The 24,085-nt window shown below is 43.0% G+C and overlaps 1 protein-coding gene across 2 annotated transcripts in view; it reads right to left on the reverse strand.

Annotated features, from left to right (window-relative positions):
- Positions 1–24,085, reverse strand: part of PPP2R3B (protein phosphatase 2 regulatory subunit B''beta) — a 396,604-nt gene that overhangs the window by 158,032 nt on the left and 214,487 nt on the right. For both annotated transcript variants that reach the window (XM_069204311.1, XM_069204312.1), the window contains exons 4-5: positions 4,173–4,275; positions 1,688–1,762 (exon numbers count right to left, since the gene is read on the reverse strand). In XM_069204311.1, coding sequence (XP_069060412.1) covers positions 1,688–1,762; positions 4,173–4,275 — 178 coding nt within the window. The remainder of the gene's footprint in view (positions 1–1,687; positions 1,763–4,172; positions 4,276–24,085) is intronic.

Below are 24,085 nucleotides of genomic sequence, written 5' to 3' on the forward strand. Positions count from 1 at the left end.
TTAGGATTTGCTTTACTGGACAAGGCTTGTACAATAAGGCTCTCCAAAGCAGGGAGCTTGGCGAGAAAATCCTGCTCAGCAGGCTTCGGTCTATGACGTCTGGCGACCTGCCTGTTAATCACTGGGCAAGCACATGGTTTCAACCAAGCAGCCATCAGAGTATCTGTGTGATGTCATTAAATGACGTAAGGACTGAGACGTTGCTGCCCCAAGTTGCGGGATTTCTGTTACTCTATGGGTGGCCATGTGGCAAGTCAAGTTCTGTCTCAGAAGAAGTGTCAAGCCCACTGACATTTTGTAAATCAAGGTATAAGGCATCATCAATATAATGAAAGGTAAACAAGCCATCCCCTTACCATTATCATCATGGTAGATTTCCTATTGCTCTGGTATATAGTCAGAGTAGGATCCAAAAAGATAATGGAGTGTCAGCTGTGATGCAGTGGAAGCACAGGGTCAGAGTCTGGGCTGCAGGATAATCTGTTGCACTTTTGTAATTTCATAGTGCAACACTGGTCAATCTCAGGCTGATGTTGGCTCAGAGTCAGACAAGGTCGTTGGCACCAGATCATCCTTCTGCATTACTGTAGTGGGAAATGGTGAGAATCAGGGGGTCAGGGTGAAGTCTATATCTGAGCCGCACAGGTATATGGGGCCCAGCGGGACAAGAGGGTGCCATGGAAGGACCTGACTGGAGGCCCCTGTATTCCTTGGGGCCCAAAGGCCGTCAGAGGGAGCCAGAAGCACAACTAAAACCTGCAATATGGCCTCCTTGAAGTCTTGATCTGCTGCAGGTTGTCAATGACCAGAATTGGTTTAGTGACTAACTACCTCAACAGAATGCAACTCATATCTTGACACCCTTGCATTTTTTTCTTGGAGCCAAAGTGACAGGATAGGGTCTAGTCATGCTAACCTTTTTTAATGATTATGTTTGGACTTAGCAGAGAACTTCAATGAGAAATAAAATAGCTGCAGGAATGGCCCGTGCCCAAATCCGGGCCCATGACGTGGAATGGGAGTGGGATCTAAGCAAAGGTCGCCACATCTTGTGCTTAAAGACATCCAGCTTTGCTTCCCAGCCTTCAGATGCATGAAGACGCACTTATCACTCAACTGTCCAGAGCCAAAGCACTAAAGACCCACCTTGTGCAGATCTGTGATCGACGCCTTCTCCGTTCAGTTGCTGCATGGCCTGAATCCTGTTTTCAGAGAAAACATTTTTGCCTGCACTAAGTTTGAAAGTTGATGAAAAAAAAAAAATTGGGGAGTTGGGCTCTGGACCTGCACCGCACCCCCCCCAAAAAAAAAAAAAAACACTGCAGTCAGTGCGCAGGGGAGATCCTTCTATGTGGTTCTGCACCATAACCTCTGGAGCGATTTGGACAAACAAGAAGTCGCACAACATCACCTAGCTGCATGCAGGAACTCTGCTACAAAAAGTCTCTGGAACTGCTCTGGCACCTAGGGAAGGTATATGGTAAGGTGAGCAATCTGTGGTTAGAAGTATCCATTTCAGACTCTTATCAAAAAGCATGTGAATCACTGTGAAAGAGAGAATGTGCTTGTTCTAAACCAACATATAAACTACTTTTTTGGGGGTTTCTCCCCTTTACATTTAAACCATTTCCATTCGTACATCGTCATTACATTTAAGAAAGAAATTATTCGCCACTGACGCACTTACTGTGGTAATGTAGCGAGAATGAAATTCAGATGCTTCTTTTAAAAATGTTAAATGGGGATGACTGTTGACCAAATCCTAAATGGAGAATAAAGGACAATTAAATCAACAAAAAATTATAAATTAGGAAGACACAGATAAAGCATTTACATACTATGCAATAGTGAGTGGGTGGGAAACATAACACCTTTGTGTAATGTTACCTCCTTGGGTTATGATAACCACTCTGCTCTACAGACAATCCTACGGTACTCTACTGATCCCAGTGAAGGGCTATAGTCTTTAGTCCTTTATCAGAACCAGAAGAGAGCCACAGTAATTCAAAAGGAATGCATAAAACATACCTCCCGTCTGTTCCCATACCCCCTTTATAATTTAAAGGTACTGTTGACAGGTAAACTCGAAGTAGTGGAATGCGAGCAACTACCTGGAATTCCTGCACCTAATGTTCACAAGTGAAGTTGACAGGGTCCTGTCATAAAGAACGTTGTGGGACAAGAGGGCCTAATCATTCATTTCACAGAACAATTTCAAAATACTCTGGCTAAAAAGCCACAGGGTTTACATGTAATTTTGAAGGAACACACATTAAATAGTTTAATAACTTCATGGTGGATCAAGCAAACCCGACTGTACACCTGTCGGATGATTCACCGGTTCATAAAACGTTAAAATAGAGTGTTAAGAAAGTACATTTTCTGCATATTTTCCTGCAAAACTACTCAAGAAGTAGCAGGTGTAACAGGCTGTTCAAATGATCTATGTATGCAATTTCATATGGACTTCTCTGCCTTGATCAGTAACTGGCCTTCATCACAGAAGAGCTAGGTGCATAGACATTAGCATACAGAAGACACCTATTTGATGTAAGTATGGTAGCATGCCTGTTTTTCAATTTTCTTTCGACTCATTGTTCTCAAATCTTGAGTCGTGACAATTATGAGTTGCTTTTTCAGAATACCGCAGAGGGCCTCCATCTGCAAGGTGAATAGGTTTATACTCCTGTTCCTCCTTTAAGCTGTCCAATTTGTCCGAGGACTTGGATGCCTGTAATCACCCTCAACACACACCTCAACAAGAAGGACCATAGCGAGGCTAGAGGGTGGTCCATCGATTTTCTCACTAGCATCTGAGGGAAACTTCATGGCTGATGGAGTGTCATAAAGGGAAGCAAGGGGAACTAGTGAAAGCAAGTGGAAAGTGACCCTACTCTCAAACAAGAGGGCTGTGGGATCATAAAAAAGAGTTGGGCTTATGGGCATCACTCTGCAATATCTGTCTATTCTGATAGTACAAGGTCGGTTTGATGGTTAGTAATGCTTAGTAGTGTCACTTTGTGTCCATCTAGGTGCTCCTCCTACTTAGGAGATCTTCCCTTACTACCCCCACCCCAAAAGTAATTCTAAAATAACTGTGTTGCAATCCTTATCTTGGATTTTCTGATAAAAACCTGTTGGAGACCCGCTTAAATGCTTCAACTCAGCTACCAAGAGTGACTATCAAGTTCAGGGTAGCTTAGTGCGCTCCTGAATAGGAATCCCACCTCAGCCTTTCTTTTAAGTTGCCCAGATAGAGTATGCTCTGCAAAGCCCTAAGGAACACGTTATTTTCCAATAGTTGAATAACAATGACTGGCGTTATAGAGCTTTGATGAAGCAAGTAAAACCAAGTCAGGACAAAATTGAACTTTTCTCTGATGGTCAGATGTATGTGTGAAATAGTGCGTAGCAAAGATTGAGGGGTGCTCTTGAGAGTCATACTGCAAAATCAGGCCTAGTTAATATTTGAAAGATGCAACCAATCAAGAGCTGGAGAATGGAAAGGGCCACAAAGTGGTTCAACCATCAACTTCGAAGCCCAATATTGAGCCCCCTTAGCTGGCCCACAAATGAGAGATTGATTAAACATTTTGCTGATGCTAGCCAGAGGAAGGGCTTCACCCACCATCTCAGATGTGCCCACTGCTCAAGTCATCCTAGATCCTAGCCTTGTAGCAACCAGAAACCCAATTATGACAATAGATCAACTTCAAGCAGATCTAGTAGACCTCCATACCCCAACAGCCCTAGGACCCAAGAGACTTGTAGATGAAGTACCAGTAGAGACAACAGACAGTATTTTCAATGCTACCAAATTCCCCAATAAAATGATGAGCCCAATGATTTGTGGTTTCATGCTATGGATAAATAAATAAAACCAGAAAGTCAATGGTGTAATTGTTGTGCAGGAAGAAGAAGCATATAGTTTTAAACAATCTACTTAGCAGCCCACTTTACAAATGACCCCAAAACACTGATTTCCATCCAACGTGTAAACAGCTAATTGCATTACAAATTGAAAACTGCGAGCTTAACACTGCTACTTCACTAATCTTCACAGGACGATGTAGTAATACTACTGGGAAACTTTTTCTGCTGTGGTTCAAACAGTGTAATATAGAAATAAATGAACTGCTTGCTTCAAACATTAAAATGATGTAGTGTCTGACCTGCAAAAAAGGAATGAAGTCTTCCTGCTCCAAATAGTTGCACCCGGGCCTGGCGAGAAGCTGCAGGAACTTTGCTGCATCGTCATAACAGGTCTGAAGGATCCTGTAAAGTAACCCCAAAAGATGGAATATTCAGCTAACGTAATAATCTTTCGAATTGCCTTCAATGTTGTACTGTTGCTTTCGTGGCAATAGCAATCTTTAAATATATACAAGCCCTCAATAGGGATGCGCAAAATTGTGTATTGTTTTCTTGAGAAATTATGCATTTAGTACGAAATGCGGTTTCTCAGCATATTGCATGGCTTTTTCATCCGTTTCAAGCAGAAAATGTCTCTGGACAAGACATCTTTTGTACAAACCAGTTTTACACGGTTGAAATTTTACCAGAAGTCGAATAATATGAAATTCTGAGAAACTTTACAAATTTCCCCAGCTTCATTTCAATCTCACCCAGGTATAGATAGTCATCAACTCTAATATTGTTCATCTAGACCGATTTAAAACAACACACTGCCAGGACCTCAATTGCTATCAAATCAGCTCTAGAGTATAACAAGGATGCCCATTACAAATCCAGGAGGAGCAAAACCGTGGCGTTTTTTTGGGGGGTTTTTAAAAAGCTCTTACTAAGTGATTATTTCCATTTAAATTCATCATATGTTAATTTATCGTACGTTGCTATCTTGAAAGTCCGGTATTGATCACGTCTCCAGTTATACACCAGTCCTGTATAAGTAACTGCATGCCATTCCACATCACTCTCTGAAGTAGTCTCGTTTGAACATTCAATATAAATTCCAAACCACTGGAGGTTTTGACAGTTCCCACTGGCAAACTGTGAATGGAAAGGCAGTGCAGATTGTAGTTTTACTCTTTAAAGCCCTGATGTGTAGAGTGTTTTCAAATACTCAGATATTTTTGCAAAACAAAACAATGCCTTCTACAATGTCTATAGTATGGAAACAGAAATGTGTGTTAACACAGAAGAAAGATTATCATATCTACTTTTCATCTAAATATAATATAGAGTAGGCCTGGGAAGAATGTAAATCACGCTGGCATAATTTGCATAATTTTAGGAATTTCGTGCTACGCTTGATGTGCAAAAAAGAAAAAACAAAGCAACAGTCTTGGTATACAAAATACTTGAATCAGGGCCGCCCCAAACCAGGTCCAGTTCGGAAACAGATGTAGGCACACTCCTTGAAAGAACAGCTGATCACAACAAAGCTTCGATCCATCTTCAATCACAGAATACAGCTATCTCTCATATCGATTTTTGATGGTATCTTTGCCTCTGATCCTGGACAAAGTTCTGCTGTAAATTGGCTAAGTTCACACTCCACAAATACGGTCACCTTGCATAGCATAACGTGTCATTGTAAAGCATTTCTTCTCCCCCAAGAGTTAACTAGCTGAAATTTATGGTTACCCAATTGACTTGAACAATTTTGGGAGGAAGCTGGGGCGTGTCCAAGGTGGCAGTGGAGCCGGACACTCTTTGAGCGAGCTCCGCACCGGGCCAATACATAATCCTTTCAACATGCTTGTCTGTTCCATGATGACCACTCTGAAACAAGCCTCCTGGGACCCGTGAGAGACAAGGCAACTGTGACGTGATACTGGGTCCCGCAGCTGATACGCGGTGTGGGGTGGGATCGAACTTGAAGCCTGTGGCCTTGCTGTGGCTCCTCAGCGCACAGCAGTGGCAGAGGCCCTGTGGCTGGGGCGCACCCACCCAGGAAACATCAGACCAGTGTAACTCGCCCCTCCCCTTTACAGGGATAAACCTGAGGCCAAAGATGGGCGAGATGTGTCCCAGCAGAGGAGAACGGCAAGCGTGCCTGCATGCCTGGGTTCGCTGGTGGAATCGCGCAGGAGGTGGTGCCTCACCCCCAGGGCTGGGGGATGGAACAGCGCCGGGGGCCAGGGCCTCCCTCGTCCTCCCCACAATGAAAGTGTCTGCTGCCTCTGATGAACCCGACAGCGAAGGTGGCCCTCTTCGGGAGACAAGAGGTGAAGGCGCTCTGCCTATGTGGAGGTCCTGAAGAACAAGAGCTGCTGGCCTCGCATTCCACTCTCTGGTAAGTCTGCACTCGACCCAGGATGTGGAGGGAGGGGCTGGGGGCAAACAATGCTACCATCGATCACGCCACCCCCCATCAATCGAGGCACAAGACAGAGATGCCCCCTATCCCCTCTCCTTTTTGCGCTCATCGCTAACTCACTACCATGCACTGTCAGTGATCATTTTGAAATACAGGAGTGCCCAACACTACAGGAGTGGAAAAAGGGTATGGGCATGTACATGGTGGTGGAAGAAGATACATATGTCAGTAGAGGCTATCCCTGAAAAGTTTGCAAAGTATGAGGTAAATTGTTGCTCTTGGAGATCCAAGACAATATGGAGTGATGTGGTTGGGAAGTACCCTGAGGAGGCGGGGAAGAGGCTACTGGCTGTATTAATGATTGCAATTTGGTGCTTATTCTTGCATTTGAACTTGTACTGGCTGATGTCTGTCTGGGGGTGGAGCGGGCTTGGGGGGACAATTGCTGTTAAATATTGTTACTGTCAGGCTGCTATTGGGGTTTGTCTCAAAATGTTGCTGCATGGTGGTCTCATTTAATGATGCTGCACAGTTCGGAATATAAAATAAAAAATATACTAAAAACAAATTTGGGAGGAAGCGGACTGGATCCATTGGGATTTGAACCAGTGACCTTGGAATGCAACAAAGATATATGTGAAGCAATAATTATTCCACTGAGCCATCAGGACCATCTAAAATAATGCAAGTATTTAAGCTTAAGTTTAAATCCAGTCAGCTGGACTCATCCACATGCCAAAGATTGGCATCCAACTGTTAAGTTTAGTCATGGTCATACGTAGATTCCTATCCAATTTTATCATTGTTCTGGGTATTACTCACATAGAAGAAAAAATGAAAGCTATGGGAATGAAGGGGTGGTCTATGCTGAATACATTAGGAGGTGGAACCTTCAGTCAAATGAACGGAAAGACCTAAAAGTGTGCAATTGTCACTGCCTAGAGCTGATGATACAAAAAAGACTAGAACAGAGGTACCCATGAAAAGTGACTGGGCCTGCAGCAACTGGGTGAGTCAGGTGCTAGTCTGTGGAGAGAAGCATAAGCCCCAGCACTGATGCAGGGCAGGCTGCGAATGCCCAATTCTGCAGCCTAAGTGTTGTCTGGCAGCCACAATGTCACCCCATCAGAACTCAAAGGGCTGAAATATAACTAGGCAGCATGGTGGCAAGAGAATCTGAGATACCTGATAAATAAAGCTGGAGATTAAAAGCAATGATATCCTCAACAGTTAATCGTATTATCAGCATAGCATTTCAAGAGATTCAAATACAGGGAGTGCAGAATTATTAGGCAAGTTGTATTTTTGAGGATTCATTTTATTAATGAACAACAACCATGTTCTCAATGAACCCAAAAAACTCATTAATATCAAAGCTGAATATTTTTGGAAGTAGTTTTTAGTTTGTTTTTAGTTTTAGCTATGTTAGGGGGATATCTGTGTGTGCAGGTGACTATCACTGTGCATAATTATTAGGCAACTTAACAAAAAAAAATATATACCCATTTCAATTATTTATCATTACCAGTGAAACCAATATAACATCTCAACATTCACAAATATACATTTCTGACATTCAAAAACAAAACAAAAACAAATCAGTGACCAATATAGCCACCTTTCTTTGCAAGGACACTCAAAAGCCTGCCATCCATGGATTCTGTCAGTGTTTTGATCTGTTCACCATCAACATTGCGTGCAGCAGCAACCACAGCCTCCCAGACACTGTTCAGAGAGGTGTACTGTTTTCCCTCCTTGTAAATCTCACATTTGATGATGGACCACAGGTTCTCAATGGGGTTCAGATCAGGTGAACAAGGAGGCCATGTCATTAGATTTCCTTCTTTTATACCCTTTCTTGCCAGCCACGCTGTGGAGTACTTGGACGCGTGTGATGGAGCATTGTCCTGCATGAAAATCATGTTTTTCTTGAAGGATGCAGACTTCTTCCTGTACCACTGCTTGAAGAAGGTGTCTTCCAGGAACTGGCAGTAGGACTGGGAGTTGAGCTTGACTCCATCCTCAACCCGAAAAGGCCTCACAAGCTCATCTTTGATGATACCAGCCCAAACCAGTACTCCACCTCCACCTTGCTGGCGTCTGAGTCGGACTGGAGCTCTCTGCCCTTTACCAATCCAGCCACGGGCCCATCCATCTGGCCCATCAAGACTCACTCTCATTTCATCAGTCCATAAAACCTTAGAAAAATCAGTCTTGAGATATTTCTTGGCCCAGTCTTGACGTTTCAGCTTGTGTGTCTTGTTCAGTGGTGGTCGTCTTTCAGCCTTTCTTACCTTGGCCATGTCTCTGAGTATTGCACACCTTGTGCTTTTGGGCACTCCAGTGATGTTGCAGCTCTGAAATATGGCCAAACTGGTGGCAAGTGGCATCGTGGCAGCTGCACGCTTGACTTTTCTCAGTTCATGGGCAGTTATTTTGCGCCTTGGTTTTTCCACACGCTTCTTGCGACCCTGTTGACTATTTTGAATGAAACGCTTGATTGTTCGATGATCACGCTTCAGAAGCTTTGCAATTTTAAGAGTGCTGCATCCCTCTGCAAGATATCTCACTATTTTTGACTTTTCTGAGCCTGTCAAGTCCTTCTTTTGACCCATTTTGCCAAAGGAAAGGAAGTTGCCTAATAATTATGCACACCTGATATAGGGTGTTGATGTCATTAGACCACACCCCTTCTCATTACAGAGATGCACATCACCTAATATGCTTAATTGGTAGTAGGCTTTCGAGCCTATACAGCTTGGAGTAAGACAACATTCATAAAGAGGATGATGTGGTCAAAATACTCATTTGCCTAATAATTCTGCACTCCCTGTATGTTCCAGATTTCAAAAGTAGCTTGTTTAGAACATCACTCTGTCACAAATGGCAAATATACTAACAACAAATTTATAACCATTGCATAAAACATAAATGCAGGAAAATAAATACATCATAATACAACTTAGTATTTTTTCCACTGTCTAAGTATCGACTTATTGCATATACCACATCTAAAAAGTACATATCTATTTTTAAAAAAATGCCATCAGTGTTCTGATTCTGCAGTTAGTTAAGACTAAATAGCAATGTCATTAATCTCATAAAAACATGCAATCAAGCAAATTATGAGTGTTGGAGATGGACCGTTTTGCAGGGTCATCCCCAAACCTTTTTGCCTCCTTCGCTCAATTTTGTCTGACCTGTTTTTGTTGGCTTTAGGACTCTGGGCAGTTTACCACTACTAACCAGTGCATATGCTTTCTGTCTAAATTGTATTGGTAATTGGTTAATCAATGATTGGCATATTTGACTTACTAGTAATTCCCTAGTACAGCACACAGTGTGTGCCCAAGGCCTGTAAATCAAATGCTACTAGTGGCAGTGCAGCACTGATTGTGCCACCCACATGAGTGGCCTTGTAAACAAGTCTCAAATCTGCCACTGCAGTGCCTGTGTGGGCAGCTTTAACTGCCAGTTCGACCTGGCACGTGCATCCACTTGTCAGGCGCAAACCTTCCCTTTTACTACATGTAAGTCACCCCTAAGGTAGGCCCAAGGCAGCCCCATGGGCAGGGTGCAGTGTATTTAAAAGGCAGGACATATACAGGTTTGCTTTACATATCCTGATAGTGAATTACTGCTAAATCTGTTTTTCACTATTGCAAGGACAATCTCTCCCATAGAGTAACTTGAGGATGCCCTTCAAATACCTTGTGTAATTTCCCCTTGGGAGCAGATAGAGATGTCTAGTATAGGGTCTCTGAACTCACAATTAAAAAAAAAAACCATCTTCTGGTAAAGTTTTTTTTTTTATTGTAAGTTTGAAAATGCCACTTTTAGAAAGTGGGGATTTTCTTGCTTAACAAATCTGTGCCTCTGCCTGTCTGTGGAATACATGTCTGGGTGAGGATGACAGTTGGCTGTTCGTAAATTCAGTCTAGACAGTCATACAAAGGGAGCCGAGGTGTGCCCTGCATATCCTGATGGGTCTTTCTGTGCTAGAGTGGAGAGGTGAGCTGACACAAGCACCTGGATAGGGCTGTGACTGTCCTTACACAAAGCAGTTCCCAACTCCCTGGTGTGCCACTGGGGCCAGGGCAAGGAGAGACAGGGTGTTGTGCACTACAAAGTCTTTCCTTTGATGTTTTGCCGACGTCAAAGGCAGAAATGAGGATACATTTTGGGCCTCTGAGACCACAACTTCAGAACACTTCTGGACTGAGGACATTCTACCAGGGAGAAGAGCTGAATGCTTGATGAGGACCTGCCACTCTGCCTGTTGCTTTGCTGTGCTGGCCTGCTGCTGCTACTTCTGCCCTGGGAGTGAAAGGAATGGACTTTGCGTTCTACAGCCTGCTTTCCAAGGTTCTCCATGGGGTAGAGCTTGCCTCCTGTTGTGAAGTCTCCGGGACATCAAATACTTTATCTGCCAGTGCCTGGGCTCTTCTGCAGAGAGTCCCGACTTTCCAAGTGGTGCCAAATCTAGTCCTTGGAAGTGAAAGCTGGTGACCCAAAGAAAACTCCACGCGCTGAGGCTGTTGTGGAAGAAAAATCGACACAGCGCCTGCACCGCGGCTGAAAGATCGATGGAGTGCTGGCAAAATTGATGCATCACCTGCTTGAGTGCACATCTGTCGTTGCCGCATGTCTGGATTTTTGCCGCATGTCTGGATTTTCCACGCATCGTCCCTGGGCGTCAAATCTTCAACATCAGTGCAAGGAACCGAGGCTGCATGGCCGGAGGTCGACGCATCATTTTTCTGCAGGGAAAGAATTGACGCATTGCCTACCCGGCGGGGAAAGAACTGATGCACTGCCTCACTTGCGAGTATGGAATCAACGCATAAGCTTGCTCTTCTGAAGCATCAACTCTCCTGAGGCTTTATTTTTGACGCATACCAGGTACTTCATGCAAAAACAAAACATCCATTAATTCCTATGGATTAAGACTTAATTTTAAAAATTTATATATTTTCTTGTGCATGTTGGATTTTTGTCATTTTGGTCTTATTTAACTTAGCTAAATACTGGCTATTTTTCTATAAAAAAAAGTGTGCGTGTGTGTGTGTAAAAAAACAAAAAAATAACACATATATATATATATATATATATATATATATATATATATATATATGTGGAAAATGTCACTTACCCAGTGTACATCTGTTCGTGGCATGCTGTGCTGCAGATTCACATGCTATGCATAGCTATTTCGACATCTAGTGTTGGGCTCGGAGTGTTACAAGTTGTTTCTCTTCGAAGAAGTCTTTTCAGAGTCACGGGATCGAGTGACTCCTCCTCTCAGTTACAGTGCGCATGGGCATCGATTCCATTGTTAGATTGTTTTACCGCAAAGGTTGAAGGAAGGAGTGATAGAGTATAAGAACATAAAGAGATGTCCATGCAAGTGTAAATGTCTCAGCATAAGTACAAATGATAAACTTAAACAACTACAGGCTTCCGGGGAGGAGGGAGGCTGCATGTGAATCCGCAGCACTACATGCCACGAACAGATGTACACTGGGTAAGTGACATTTTCAATTCAATGGCATGTGTAGCTGCAGATACACATGCTATACATAGACTACAAAGCAGTTAATCCTCCCAAAAAATAGCGGTGGCTAGCCTGTAGGAGTTGAAGTTGTTTGAAATAGTGTTCGCAAGATAGCTTGGCCAACAGTGGCCTGTTGCTGAGAAAAAACATCAACACAATAGTGTTTTGTAAATGTATGAGGAGTACACCATTTATCATATATCATATTTACATATATCAGCCATTGGTATGTTTCCTAAAAATGCCATAGACGCATCTTTCTTTCTTGTAGAATGTGATCTAGGTGTGATCAAAAGTTGTCTTTTTGCCTTAACGTAACATGTTTGTATGCATCTCACAATCCTTCTTGCTAATCCTTGTTTAGAGATAGGATTTCACTTATGTGGTTGCTGAAAAGCAACGAAAAGTTGTTTTGTTTTCCTAAAATCTTTAGTTCTATCTATATAGTACATAAGAGCTCTTTTGAGATCTAGAGTATGAAGAGCTCTTTCTGTAACTGAGTCAGGCTGGGGAAAGAAGACTGGCAATTCCACTGTTTGGTTGATGTAAAAAGGAGATACTACTTTTGGTAGAAATTTAGGATTTGTTCCAAGTACAACGTTATGTTTGTGTACTTGGAATAAAGGTTCCTCAAGAGTGAATGCTTGAATTTCACTCACTCTTCGTAATGAAGTAATAGCTACGACAAAGGCAACCTTCCATGTAAAAAATTGCTTTTGACAAGAGTGCATGGGTTCAAAAGGTGGGCCCATGAGTCTGGTAAGTATAATATTTAGATTCCAAGAAGGAACAGGTGGTGTTCTAGGTGGAACAATGCGTTTTAATCCTTCCATGAAGGCTTTAATAACAGGAACTCTGAATAGAGAAGTGTGTTGAATAGTTTGTAAGTATGCAGATATTGCAGTAAGGTGAATTTTGATGGATGAGAAAGTCAAATTAGATTTCTGTAAATGAAGTAGGTACCATACAATATCCTGTATGGATGCTGTAAGTGGATCAGTGTTTTTAGATTGACAGTAGTAAACAAATCTTTTCCATTTGTTAGCATAACATTGTCTAGTAGTAGGTTTACATGCTTGCTTGAGGACTTCCATACATTCTGATGGAAGTTTTAGGTATCCAAATTCTATGACTTCAGGAGCCAAATCGCTAAATTGAGAGCACTGGGGTTTGGATGCCTGATTTGACCTATCTTTTGTGTTAACAAATCTGGTCTGTTTGAGAGTTTGAAAAGGGGTACTACAGACAGGTCTAGGAGTGTTGTGTACCAATGTTGACGTGCCCATGTTGGGGCTATGAGTATCATGGTCAGAGATGTCTGACGTAGTTTGTTGACCAGAAAGGGAAGGAGTGGGAGAGGGGGGAAAAGCGTAAGCAAATATCCCTGACCAATTGATCCATTGACCATTGCCCTTGGATAGGGGATGTGAGTGTGTGGATGCAAAGTTTTGGCATTTTGCATTTTCATTTGTTTTGCGAATATGTCTATTTCTGGTGTTCCCCACTATTGAAAGTACTTTTGAAGTACTTGAAAGTGAATCTCCCATTCGTGTGTTTGTTGATGATTCCTGCTTAGAAGATCCGCCAGCTGATTGTGTATTCCTGGAATGTATTTTGCTAACAGATAAATGTGATTGTGAATTGCCCATTTCCATATTGACTGGGCTAGGAGGGGCAGTCGAGATGAATGTGTCCCACCTTGTTTTCTGAGGTAATACATGGTCGTCATGTTGTCTGTTTTTATCAGAACAATCTTGTGTTTGAGAAGGGGTTGAAATGCTTTTAGGGCAAGAGAAACAGACGATATTTTTAAATGGTTTATGTGAAATTGTTTCTGTTTGGGATCCCATTCCCCATTGTTGAGATGAGCTCCTCAACCTATCATTGATGCATCTGTTGTTATTGTGGTCTGAGGCACAGGGTCTTAAAATGACCACCACTACATTAGAATGCTGAGATTCCACTACTGAAGGGACGTGTGCGTTTGGCGCTCCATCAACACTAGATCTTGAAGTTGACTGTGTGCCTGAGACCGTTGTTGTGAGAAGCATTGTTGTAAAGGCCTCATGTTGAGTTTTGCATGTGGAACTATCGCTATGCAAGATGCCATCATCCCTAGAATCTTCATGATAAATCTTGCAGTGTATTGTTGATTTGGCTATATGTGTGGTATGAGATCTTGGAAAGCTTGTATCCTTTGCGTATTTGGATATGCTAGGGCTTTTTGTGTATTTAAAATAGCACCTAGATAAGGTTGTACCTATGCTGGTTGAAGGTGAGATTTCTCGTAATTTAAAGTTAACCCTAGTGTATGTAGGGTTTCTATTACGTACTGAGTGTGTTGTTAGCATTGTGTAAAATTGCTTGATTTTATTAGCCAATCGTCTAGATATGGAAAGACGTGAATGTGTTGTCTTCTTAAGGAGGCTACTACTACTGCTAGACATTTTGTGAAAACTAGTGGAGGTGTTGTTATGCCAAACGGCAGAACTTTGAACTGATAATGTTTTCCTGCTATGACGAACCTGAGGTATTTTCTGTGAGCTGGATGGATGGGTATATGGAAATACGCATCGTTGAGGTCTAAAGCAGTCATGTAATCCTGTTTTTGTAGTAGTGGAATGACGTCCTGCAGAGTTACCATGTGAAAGTGTTCTGACAAGATGTATAGATTGAGAGACCTGAGGTCTAAGATGGGCCTTAGAGTGCCATCTTTTTTGGAAATGAGGAAGTATAGTGAATATACCCCCGTTCCTTGTTGAGAATATGGGACCAATTCTATTGCTTGTTTTAGTAATAGCGATTGTACCTGCTGTTGAAACAGAACGTTGTGTTCTGGGGACAATTTGTGGTAATGCGGTGGGGTGTTTGAAGGGGTGGAGATCAATTCTAGGCAATAGCCATTGCAGATAATTGACAGTACCCAATTGTCTGTGGTGATATTTTGCCAATGAGAGTGGAATTGCTGTAGTCTTGCCTCCACAGGTGATGTGTGGGGTTGAGGAACGGAAAATAAGTCACTGTTTGGATGGTGTAGTGGCTTGTTTTGAGGGTTGGAATTTAGCTCTGTTTCTGAAGTATTGGCCTCTATAAGACCCCTTAAATCCTCCTCTCTGATATTGTTGCTGCTGTTGTCCCTGCTTTGCCTGGGAGGTAGAGTCTTCAGAGGATTGAGGTTTGAATCTTCCCCTAAATTGTTGCCTCCGAAAGGAGCCTCCATACGGTGTTGTGTACAGTGCTGTTTTAGCAGTGTCGGAGTCTTTTCTCAGCTTTTCTATAGTCTTATCAACTTCAGGGCCAAATAAATGTTTCTTATCAAAAGGCATGTTGAGTACTCACTGTTGGATTTCTGGCTTAAAGCCAGAAGTGCGTAGCCATGCATGCCTCCTTATGTTAATGGCAGTATTGACACTTCTTGCCGATGTATCAGCAGCATCGAGGCCAGACCTTATCTGGTTGTTACTTATGGCCTGTCCCTCTTCTACAATCTGTTGTGCTCTCTTTTGATGCTCTTTTGGGAGGTGCTGCAGGAGTCCTTGCATCTCATCCCAGTGGCTCTATCATATCTGGCCAGAGGTGCTTGTGAATTCGTAGTTCGCCATTGGTTGGCTGCTTGCGTGGCCACTCTTTTGCCAGCAGCATCAAACTTCCTACTCTCCTTATCAGGTGGAGGAGCATCCCCTGAGGATTGGCTATTAGCCCTTTTTTCTAGCCGCACTCACCACCAATGAATCTGGAGGAACTTGGTGTGCGATGTAGTCTGGATCTGTAGAAACAGGTTTTTACTTTTTGTCAATGCGTGGAGTAATTACTCTAGCTTTAACTGGCTCACTAAAAGTTTTGTCTGCATGTTTGACCATTCCAGGCAACATGGGAAGGCACTGATATCTAGAGTGAGTGGAAGACAGGGTGTTGAACAAGAAATCCTCCTCTAGCGGCTCAGTTTGCATAAGCACCCCATTATAAGCAGCTGCCCTGGAAACAACCAGAGTGTACGCAGTAGTGTCCTCTGGTGGAGAAGGGTTGGAGGGGTATAGGTCAGGATCATTTTATGGAATAGGATCTGGGTCGTGTAGATCCCAAGGATCCACTGTATCTCCATGAGAGTATTGTGAGTGCGTTGGAGAAGCCAAAGGTGGTGGACTATTGTGTGGAGGTGAATAAGAAAGCTGTGGAGAATGAGGAGGAGAAGTAGGGACAGGTGCTGGTTTCTCCTTTTGCTTTTGGATTTTTGCTAGTGGTTGAACAGAATCTAATTCCTCTTGAAAAGCCAGCTTTCTTTTAGTTTTCAAAGGAGGTGCAGTAATAATTCTGTCCGTCTCTTTGTGTATATGAATTCTGGATTGTCCCTCAACCATAACCTCCAGTATAGGCTGAATCTCAGTGTCATCATCAGAAGGTCTGTAAGATTCTTGCATTGGTTTTGAGGTTTCCTTGAGTCGGCTTGAAAGTCCTTGTTCCTCTGTAATAAGAGGCTTTCTTCAGTCCCGAAGTTTGGATCTTTTTCGGTCCGAAAATTACGTCAGCTGTTTCGGCGTTGAAGCTTCGAATCCGAGGAGTGAGGACTCTTACTGGAGTCCGAAGCAGAACTTTTAACCGACTTACTCGACTCAGAAGTGGACAGAGGAGTCGTCATTTTCGGCGTTGAACCATGGCCTTCCGGCAGTGGTGTACCCAAGGCCTTAGGTGCTTTTTTGCATGTGGGCATAGGGGAAGACATACTCATGTGCTGGCCTGCAGTGATAGGCCTATCTTCTTCCGATTCTTGCTCAGAGTCAGTATCTTGGATGGAGATCGCTGTCTGCACCTGCTCTTCTTCCATGACGTCGAGCCGCTCTGTACTTTTCAATGCCATCTCTAACCTTCGGGCTTTCCGATCTCGCAAGGTCTTCTTGGATCGAAACGATCTACAGGCCTCACAATCCTCTTCTCAGTGGTCCAGAGAAAGACACAAATTACAACCCATGTGTTGGTCAGTATAGGGAAACTTCGCTTGGCACTGAGGGCAGAATCGAAATGGAGTCCGATCCATCAGGCTTCCACGCGGTAGGCCCCGAACAGGCCTGAGTCGGGCGCATGCGCCCAAAAGGGCAAAGGCTTTATTCCAACTATACTATCGGTTCGAGGCTAGATGGAATGCTATCGAAACAATACGGACAATTAAATGAGTATTCTATGGTTATCTTGGAGCGCGAGGAAACACGGCCGAACCCGACAGCGGAAAAAAAACAATCTAACAATTAAGTCGATGCCCAAGGTGCACTGTAACCGAGAGGAGGAGTCACTCGATCCCGTGACTCCGAAAAGACTTCTTTGAAGAAAAACAACTTGTAACACTCCGAGCCCAGCACTAGCTGTTGGAAGAGCTATGCATAGCATGTGTATCTGCAGCTACACATGCCATCAAGTATTTATATATATATATATATATATATATATATACACACACACACACAGACACAGACAAATACTTTACATATTGCCTTAGCGATAAGCCTGACTGCTTGTGCCAAGCAACCCAGGGGGTGAGCAGGGGTTTATAGGTGTGTGACTCCCTACTTGGACAGGGTGTAAAGCGACTGCCAACTGGAGATCCCATTTCTAACAGTGTGCATTAGAATTTTTCCATTATAAAGTACAACAATGCTTATTATTTTGGAGTAGCATCATTGCTCTTACTGGGACTGCAAACAAAGGACTATGAATCTATCTGAAATGTTAAAATCTCTTGTCTAAGCTTTTGATTTGGCAGACGTGAAACATAAGGGAATAGTCTTCCCACCTCCCAATAGGATCTTAACAGATTTATTGACTTCTTTGACTCTACATAAAATCAAATCATATTGGATGCTATTATCTACTGAGTGGTATGCAAATGTTGACACCTCAATACAATAATCTGCTTCCTTAGATCCTGGGACAAAAGTAGTGCCTAATTTATATGGTGGTGGTATGCATACTCCATTGCAACAGGGAAGGAATATACATACCATCCAATTTTAAAAAAAAGCGGAAGAACCATAGATTTGGCTATGCAGTGACTACTCCTTCACCAGTCAAACCACTCTGATGGCCTGACACCAGAGAGGCAAACCCTGGCGGTGAGTGACCATAAAATACAAATATTGCTCCCCTTGTCAAGGGAGAAGACTCCTGTGGTGAGCTGAGCATTATTTTAAAAAAGAAAATCCAGTTTTGGGAGTTTCATTTTGAAAATAAAAAGCGAAAACTGTTTGGTGCAGAGATGCGTCATGCTGACGCAGCTCTGGACCATACAGCGAAATATGCTGGCAGGAACCGCTATGATGGTGCTTTCTGTCAAAGTATTATAAATGATCGCCTGCTTGGCAGTCATTTATAAATTTGGTGGGTGGTCATTCTGCCATAGGGATGGAGTCATTTATTCCACTCTCCAAGCGAAATGATGGGCTACCTGCCAAATTAGGGCCCTAAGTCACTAACTAGCAAATGCTTCCCTCACATTCTGAAATAATGTTTCAAAGAGAAAATAATGAGCAAGGCAGAGGATAAGACTTTCATGTCTTAGGCATTCCAGAGTTAATGCAGAGGTTGTGAACATCACATCCTTTCCATTAATGTGGCTAAAGTAAATTTCTAGTACTTTCATGTTAACCAGTAGTCAATTTAACCATTGTCTGTCAGTTTTCCCCTGCTGGGTTCAACTTGGCTCTCTTCACATAAACTGTAGAATTACATATTAATTACCTTGATTGTATGTATCGAACTGTATTGAAGCTAGTTTTAAAGCACTGTTACGTGTATTGTAATGCGCCTTTACATGTACCATTGGTATGTGAATAAAGATGAAATGCTAATGAATGTATAGCTTGAATAAATACATTATTTTAGATGGCCTCTCATGCACCTATGGAAATAGAATTCCCTGGCTCAACCACATCATAGATACAGCTGTTGCTCTTGGCTGCCCTTCTATCTTCGAGAGACCTTGTGATCGCTGAAATCAAAGGATGGCTAAGGGAACGTTTCCTGTCAGCTACAAGGGGCAATAGGGAGGGCAGTGAGTTAATGAAGCCCTCCGTTAGAGACTACTGTCTGTTACAAACTTTGCTGGGGGTAGCGCCCTATTTGGACCTGGTTCCGGGTTCTTGAGGGCATACGCTGTTGACCCGGTTTAAGCTGGGTTCCATTAGATTGTTACTATGTTTTCCTCAAGGTCAATGTGAGTCCTCCTATATATGTATTTGTCCATGTGACAAGGCCTCTACACATACTTTGCTGCATGTTTTTTAATATCTCTTTTAACAGAAGTGTAAATTTACACAGTGTAGAGTACCATTGCTTTTTTGCAGTACCTTGACTGCCTTGAAGTTTGTTCAGCTGTGCCTTCAGTTTTAAAGTCCGCTAACCGCTCATGTAATGTAATGATTTTTCAACTGGATTACTGTTTTATCAATTGACAATGTGTGTATGTATTGCTGATATTTAAATCTTGTAACTATTTTTCGCAGATCCTGTATTTCTGGGTCTTTAACGTGCTATTGGTATTTTATATATGCATTTGTATTGTTTATGATTGCCTTTAAGAGATCAAAGAGAGACTATTGATTGACTGAATGTACAGTGAGGCAATATGAAGGCCTCCTTAGCAGGGTGAATGCTATAATTTTAGAAAATAGGCACAAGCCATATTCTCTTTAAATGTTCCTATATGTGCAGGACTAAAGTAGTGCACAAGAGTTTTGCGGATCACCTCATCACACCCATAGTGCAGATGAAACCCGATGCCACAATTGACTCAAGAAGATATAGCAGCAAAGGGCCAGGTACTGAGCACTCACATAAAAACCTCAATAGGGGAATTTAAGTTGGTGAACTAGATGGAAGCAAAAAGGACATAATCCCTTAAATAAAGCATTAAAGTTGAGGTAGAGAAGAAAACCGAATGTCAACTCTATACTTTCACCTGGGGAGAGTGTCTACTGCGTAAGAGAATCACCGATAAACAGAATCACTGATGCTAACCGAGGGAGACGAATCTTTGACTGCAGGGGAAAAAAATGAAGTATTTAGGACCCTTAGAAAACACCAAACAAAAAAAAACACAAGAAACAAAGGATCTCCAGCTGAAATGTTGCATTCCTTGGCAGTTTAACCAATGTTCTCAGCAAAAGTGGATGAAAACAGATATTTGTGTTAGATAAGATATGCTTAGCATGTTTGCGTCCCAGGCACCAATATAGAACATGGAGACCAAGGAAAATAAAAAGATCAGGAAAGGGCACTACTCTCGCCACATAGATAGCAACATGCCTTGTTAACATTGATTAGGCAGGTCATTGTGCGACCTCTGTGAATAGAAATTTTGCAATGTGCCATGAGCCACATCTAGAAATTACGGACAGTGCTCAATTTGCACCCCTTATCTGTAACCTGCTTGTAAGTGCGCCAGGCTGAAATTTCCATAAAGCCCAAAAGGTACACATGGGGAGCTGAAGCAAAAGAAGACACAATAAAGAAGGAATTCCCTCCTATACTAAACACAAAAGTCAAAATGGGGCAGGTGTTGGAATGGGCAACCTGCAGTCCCCATCAAGATAACAGCTGTACCTTGGTTGCACCTTCAGCAGTATGGATGCAATCATTCAGAAGCAAACGCATCTTTGAAAAAAATAATCAAGAAAGGCTATCCAGTTGACAAATTAAAAACAAATAATACAGAGGGTGGTGGGGTAAGCCACTCTTCTGGAATATAAGTGATCAATGAAGGTTTGAGAAATGTACAATCCCTCCTTCCTGAGTGTTCCATACACATGTTGTCCTACAAACAAATACAAACATAAATAAATAAGGAAGGAAAACATGTCAAAAGGCCAACATTTACAAAGTAAAATAACTATGGAAATGAGGGCGATCTAACTTCCTCCTGAGTGTTAGGGAGAAAAACACAAAGGGAAAAATTGCAAAACTGAAGAAACTACAGTGGTTAATAATTAACCCTTATTCTGGTAAACATATGCCAATTGTTTAGATTTAGGCTCTTTAAAAAGGAATCAAAAGAAGTAGCCTGATCCAATGTTTTTCTTTTCGGTGTGAGAATCGGTAAAGTAGATATTTAAGGGACGTACTATAGAGCCCTATAATAAGTGTCATTCTAGATCATGCCCTTGGATGTTCAGGCTCAATTTGCGTGTGTCCGTTAAAGGGCTCTCAAATTGTGTGCCACTAGTTTGCAGGACTGAATTTAGGAAAAGGCTGCTCAGTGATAAATCATAAATCCTAGAAAGCAAAAGAATACATTTCCTGAAAAGCGTAATTGGGGTATGGGATCACAACTGTCTAAAAAAAAAAGCAATGACATCAATGTCAAACGCCTGCGGCTGGTATTCAGGGTTCCTAAGTAAACACAAAAGTAATGGGATGCTAGTGTTCTTTTCACAGAAACACTTTCTTCGCCTCTCAACGTGCTATTTTATTATCACTGTAGTAGACAGTGCCAGACATAGATAAATCACAGCTCACATAAAAAGTACACCAACAAAAACGCCACCGCCCCCCCCCAACCAGTCAACTGCAGAAGGCTGAACTCAAAACAAGCACTGGCAAAGCCAATAGGTTTTGCCTATGCGAGATCTATGGACTTTGTCAATGTTTTTAGACATGTTGGATAGCACTGCAAGCTGCTGTGCAACAGGGCTTAAAGTCAACGAAAAAACCTCTATGATGCGTTGACTGCGTCATAGCACTTTTTATTTTTCACTGTAAGCCATGCTGCACAGCAGCGCAGCGTTGATGTGCAAGACTGTTTAAAGTCAATTACGGGCTACTGTTAACCGCGTGATAGTACTTTTTTTTTTCAACTTTAAGCCATGTCGCGCAGTTGTGCAACATGGCTTAAAGTAAAAAAAAAAAAAAAAAGTACTATGGCACGGCTAGCGTTCACTACTTCAGTGTTTTTTTCCATTGACTTTAGGTCACGTTGCACAGTAGCTCGTGCGGTGCTGCTGGGAAGCATGTCCAAAAACATTTACAAAGGCAGAGGGTAGGCTACCTCGAACCAGGAGGGAGCAGTGAGAAGCTGCCTGAGGCGAACACTGGAGGAACTATTAGGGGTCGTGGTAGTGTCATGCTCACCATTCTGGGTTCTCTTCCATCCTCTCGCCCCGAATGAGCCATTTCCCATGTGTGGCGGGGCGTGTGTATGTACCGGACAGGAATGGGTCACGGACGGAGCAGTTGTAGTACAGAACTTTCCTGATACAACATATGCATTGGATCAGGGCCCGGCTCGCTCTCCTGGGGATTCGATGGACTTGCGCTCCTCCAGTCTGTGTGCGCTGTGGTGATGGACCAGGGGTTATAAGCTAGCTGCTTGTGCTGCGCGTTGACCTTGCCGGTGCAAGCAGGCCGGCTTCCTCCAATGGTGCGCCTGGGCACCATTCCTTCTTCGCAGACAATGTGGTGCTGAGGCTGAGAGACTGGAGGAGGTGGGGGCCCCCTGGCTGTCTTCCCTTTATGTCTCTCAATGGCATGTTCTGCGAGGGCAGGCCGTCATGGGTCATAAGGCACCCCTAGCCCAGACCAAGATGGACAGGTTCACGGCCCCAGTGGGCAGATCGGGAATGCTCCAGATGACTCACTGCTGCAGAGCAAACATACCGTCATAATCCTGCAGGCCATGCCGGATTCTAGGGGCGCACTAGAGGCTAAGATTGGAGAGGTTAGGATGGATGTTACCTAAATGTGTCAGGATCTTCGCCAAACTGTAGATCGAGTGACAGAGGCTGAAGGGAGGATATCTGAGCTGGAGGACATGGTACGAAGCCTTTTGTCAGAAGTTGCCCCCTTCTCTCAACATAGTAAGCCACTATAAGACTATGCAGAGGCTGAAAACAGGGCCCACCGGAATAACTTCCATTTGATTGAATTCCCAGAGGGGGCTGAGGGCTCGGCACTCAGGAGCGGTGTTTCTCTCTGACAACGCCCACATGACGCTTGCCCCATCCCTGATTGGAGCACTGTTCGGCGATTATAAGATTTAAACCTCAGGCCACGTCCTCCTCACATCTTTCAGGATTTTGGCCGGAAGGAAGGTTTCCCGATCAGGACTCTCGCCCTGAATTTTAAGTACCATCGCTTTGCTTACCGCAACCACGTTCCTTAGACTGGTTCTAGTGACGGATAGGAGTTACAGGGCTGTGTCTTGATTTTTACAGTATCCCTGCCTACATGGACTTAGCTTTCTCCATTCTTGATTACATTCAGCGTTATTTTCGCTTTGCGATTTGACAGATACTTACCTATTATCGACCATGACCTTTATTACAGTGATGATTTTGGGGCATAACATGAGCTTTGGCCACCTGGCAACTACATGAATAATTGTTATCCGGGTTATTCTACCCCCCCACCCCAATCGCAAGATATGTAGACTATGATATTTCTTCTCCTTTCCTAATGTGGCCATTGTATGGACATTACAATTCCATAGATGTATCCCTACTACTGATTTTTACACTAGGGATCTTAATGGGCTTCTTGTATCTATGTAGAGGCGACGATAGTCCCCGGTGTGCATTGTCCCATGGAGCACCGTTCCCAGTAAAGGATGGTAAGCGATTGTTACCTAGAGTTTTCCTTTACACCTAGCATGGCAGCATGTCATCAGTGAGTGACACAACACTTCTTTGTGTGTCCATGTGTATATACATTTTTATTTTAACATATTATTGTTTATCTTGTCATGTTTTCTTCCTTCACAGGCACCCATCTACCTAGACGGTTAGTTGCGTAGCTTTCTGAGTAAGTTGACACATTTTCTTACATACCTGCATTACACTTTTTTGTTATGTAGCATAGAGTAGGAGACATCCTTTGGTTTTGGTCCTGACGAAACGCCATTTGATCCGTAGGGACTTCTTAGGCGTGAAACATGTTGACCTAGACTAGTGATTGAGGGAAGTCCTCTCTTTCACCCCTGTATATCTTGGTCGAGTGGCAGAACATTAGTTCTACCCCACTCCTGAGTGCTTTTTAACCTAGACGAGATCCCCTTTGATCAATAAAATTTGGGTTTTCTGAGGGTCTTGTGACAATTTTATTTATTTTTTATGCAGCTCCTCTCTGGTCGTAGGTTTGAATTAATTCCCACGTCTCTTTAACCATGGCACGCACTACTAGTTAAGATCTCCGGCAACGAGCCCCCTCGAGGGGCCCGTCAGATATTGCAGCACCAGTCTGACGAGGAGCATGCCCTATGATGAAGCATG

The sequence above is a fragment of the Pleurodeles waltl genome, chromosome 8 (assembly GCF_031143425.1).
Source record: "Pleurodeles waltl isolate 20211129_DDA chromosome 8, aPleWal1.hap1.20221129, whole genome shotgun sequence".
Lineage (NCBI taxonomy): Eukaryota > Metazoa > Chordata > Amphibia > Caudata > Salamandridae > Pleurodeles > Pleurodeles waltl.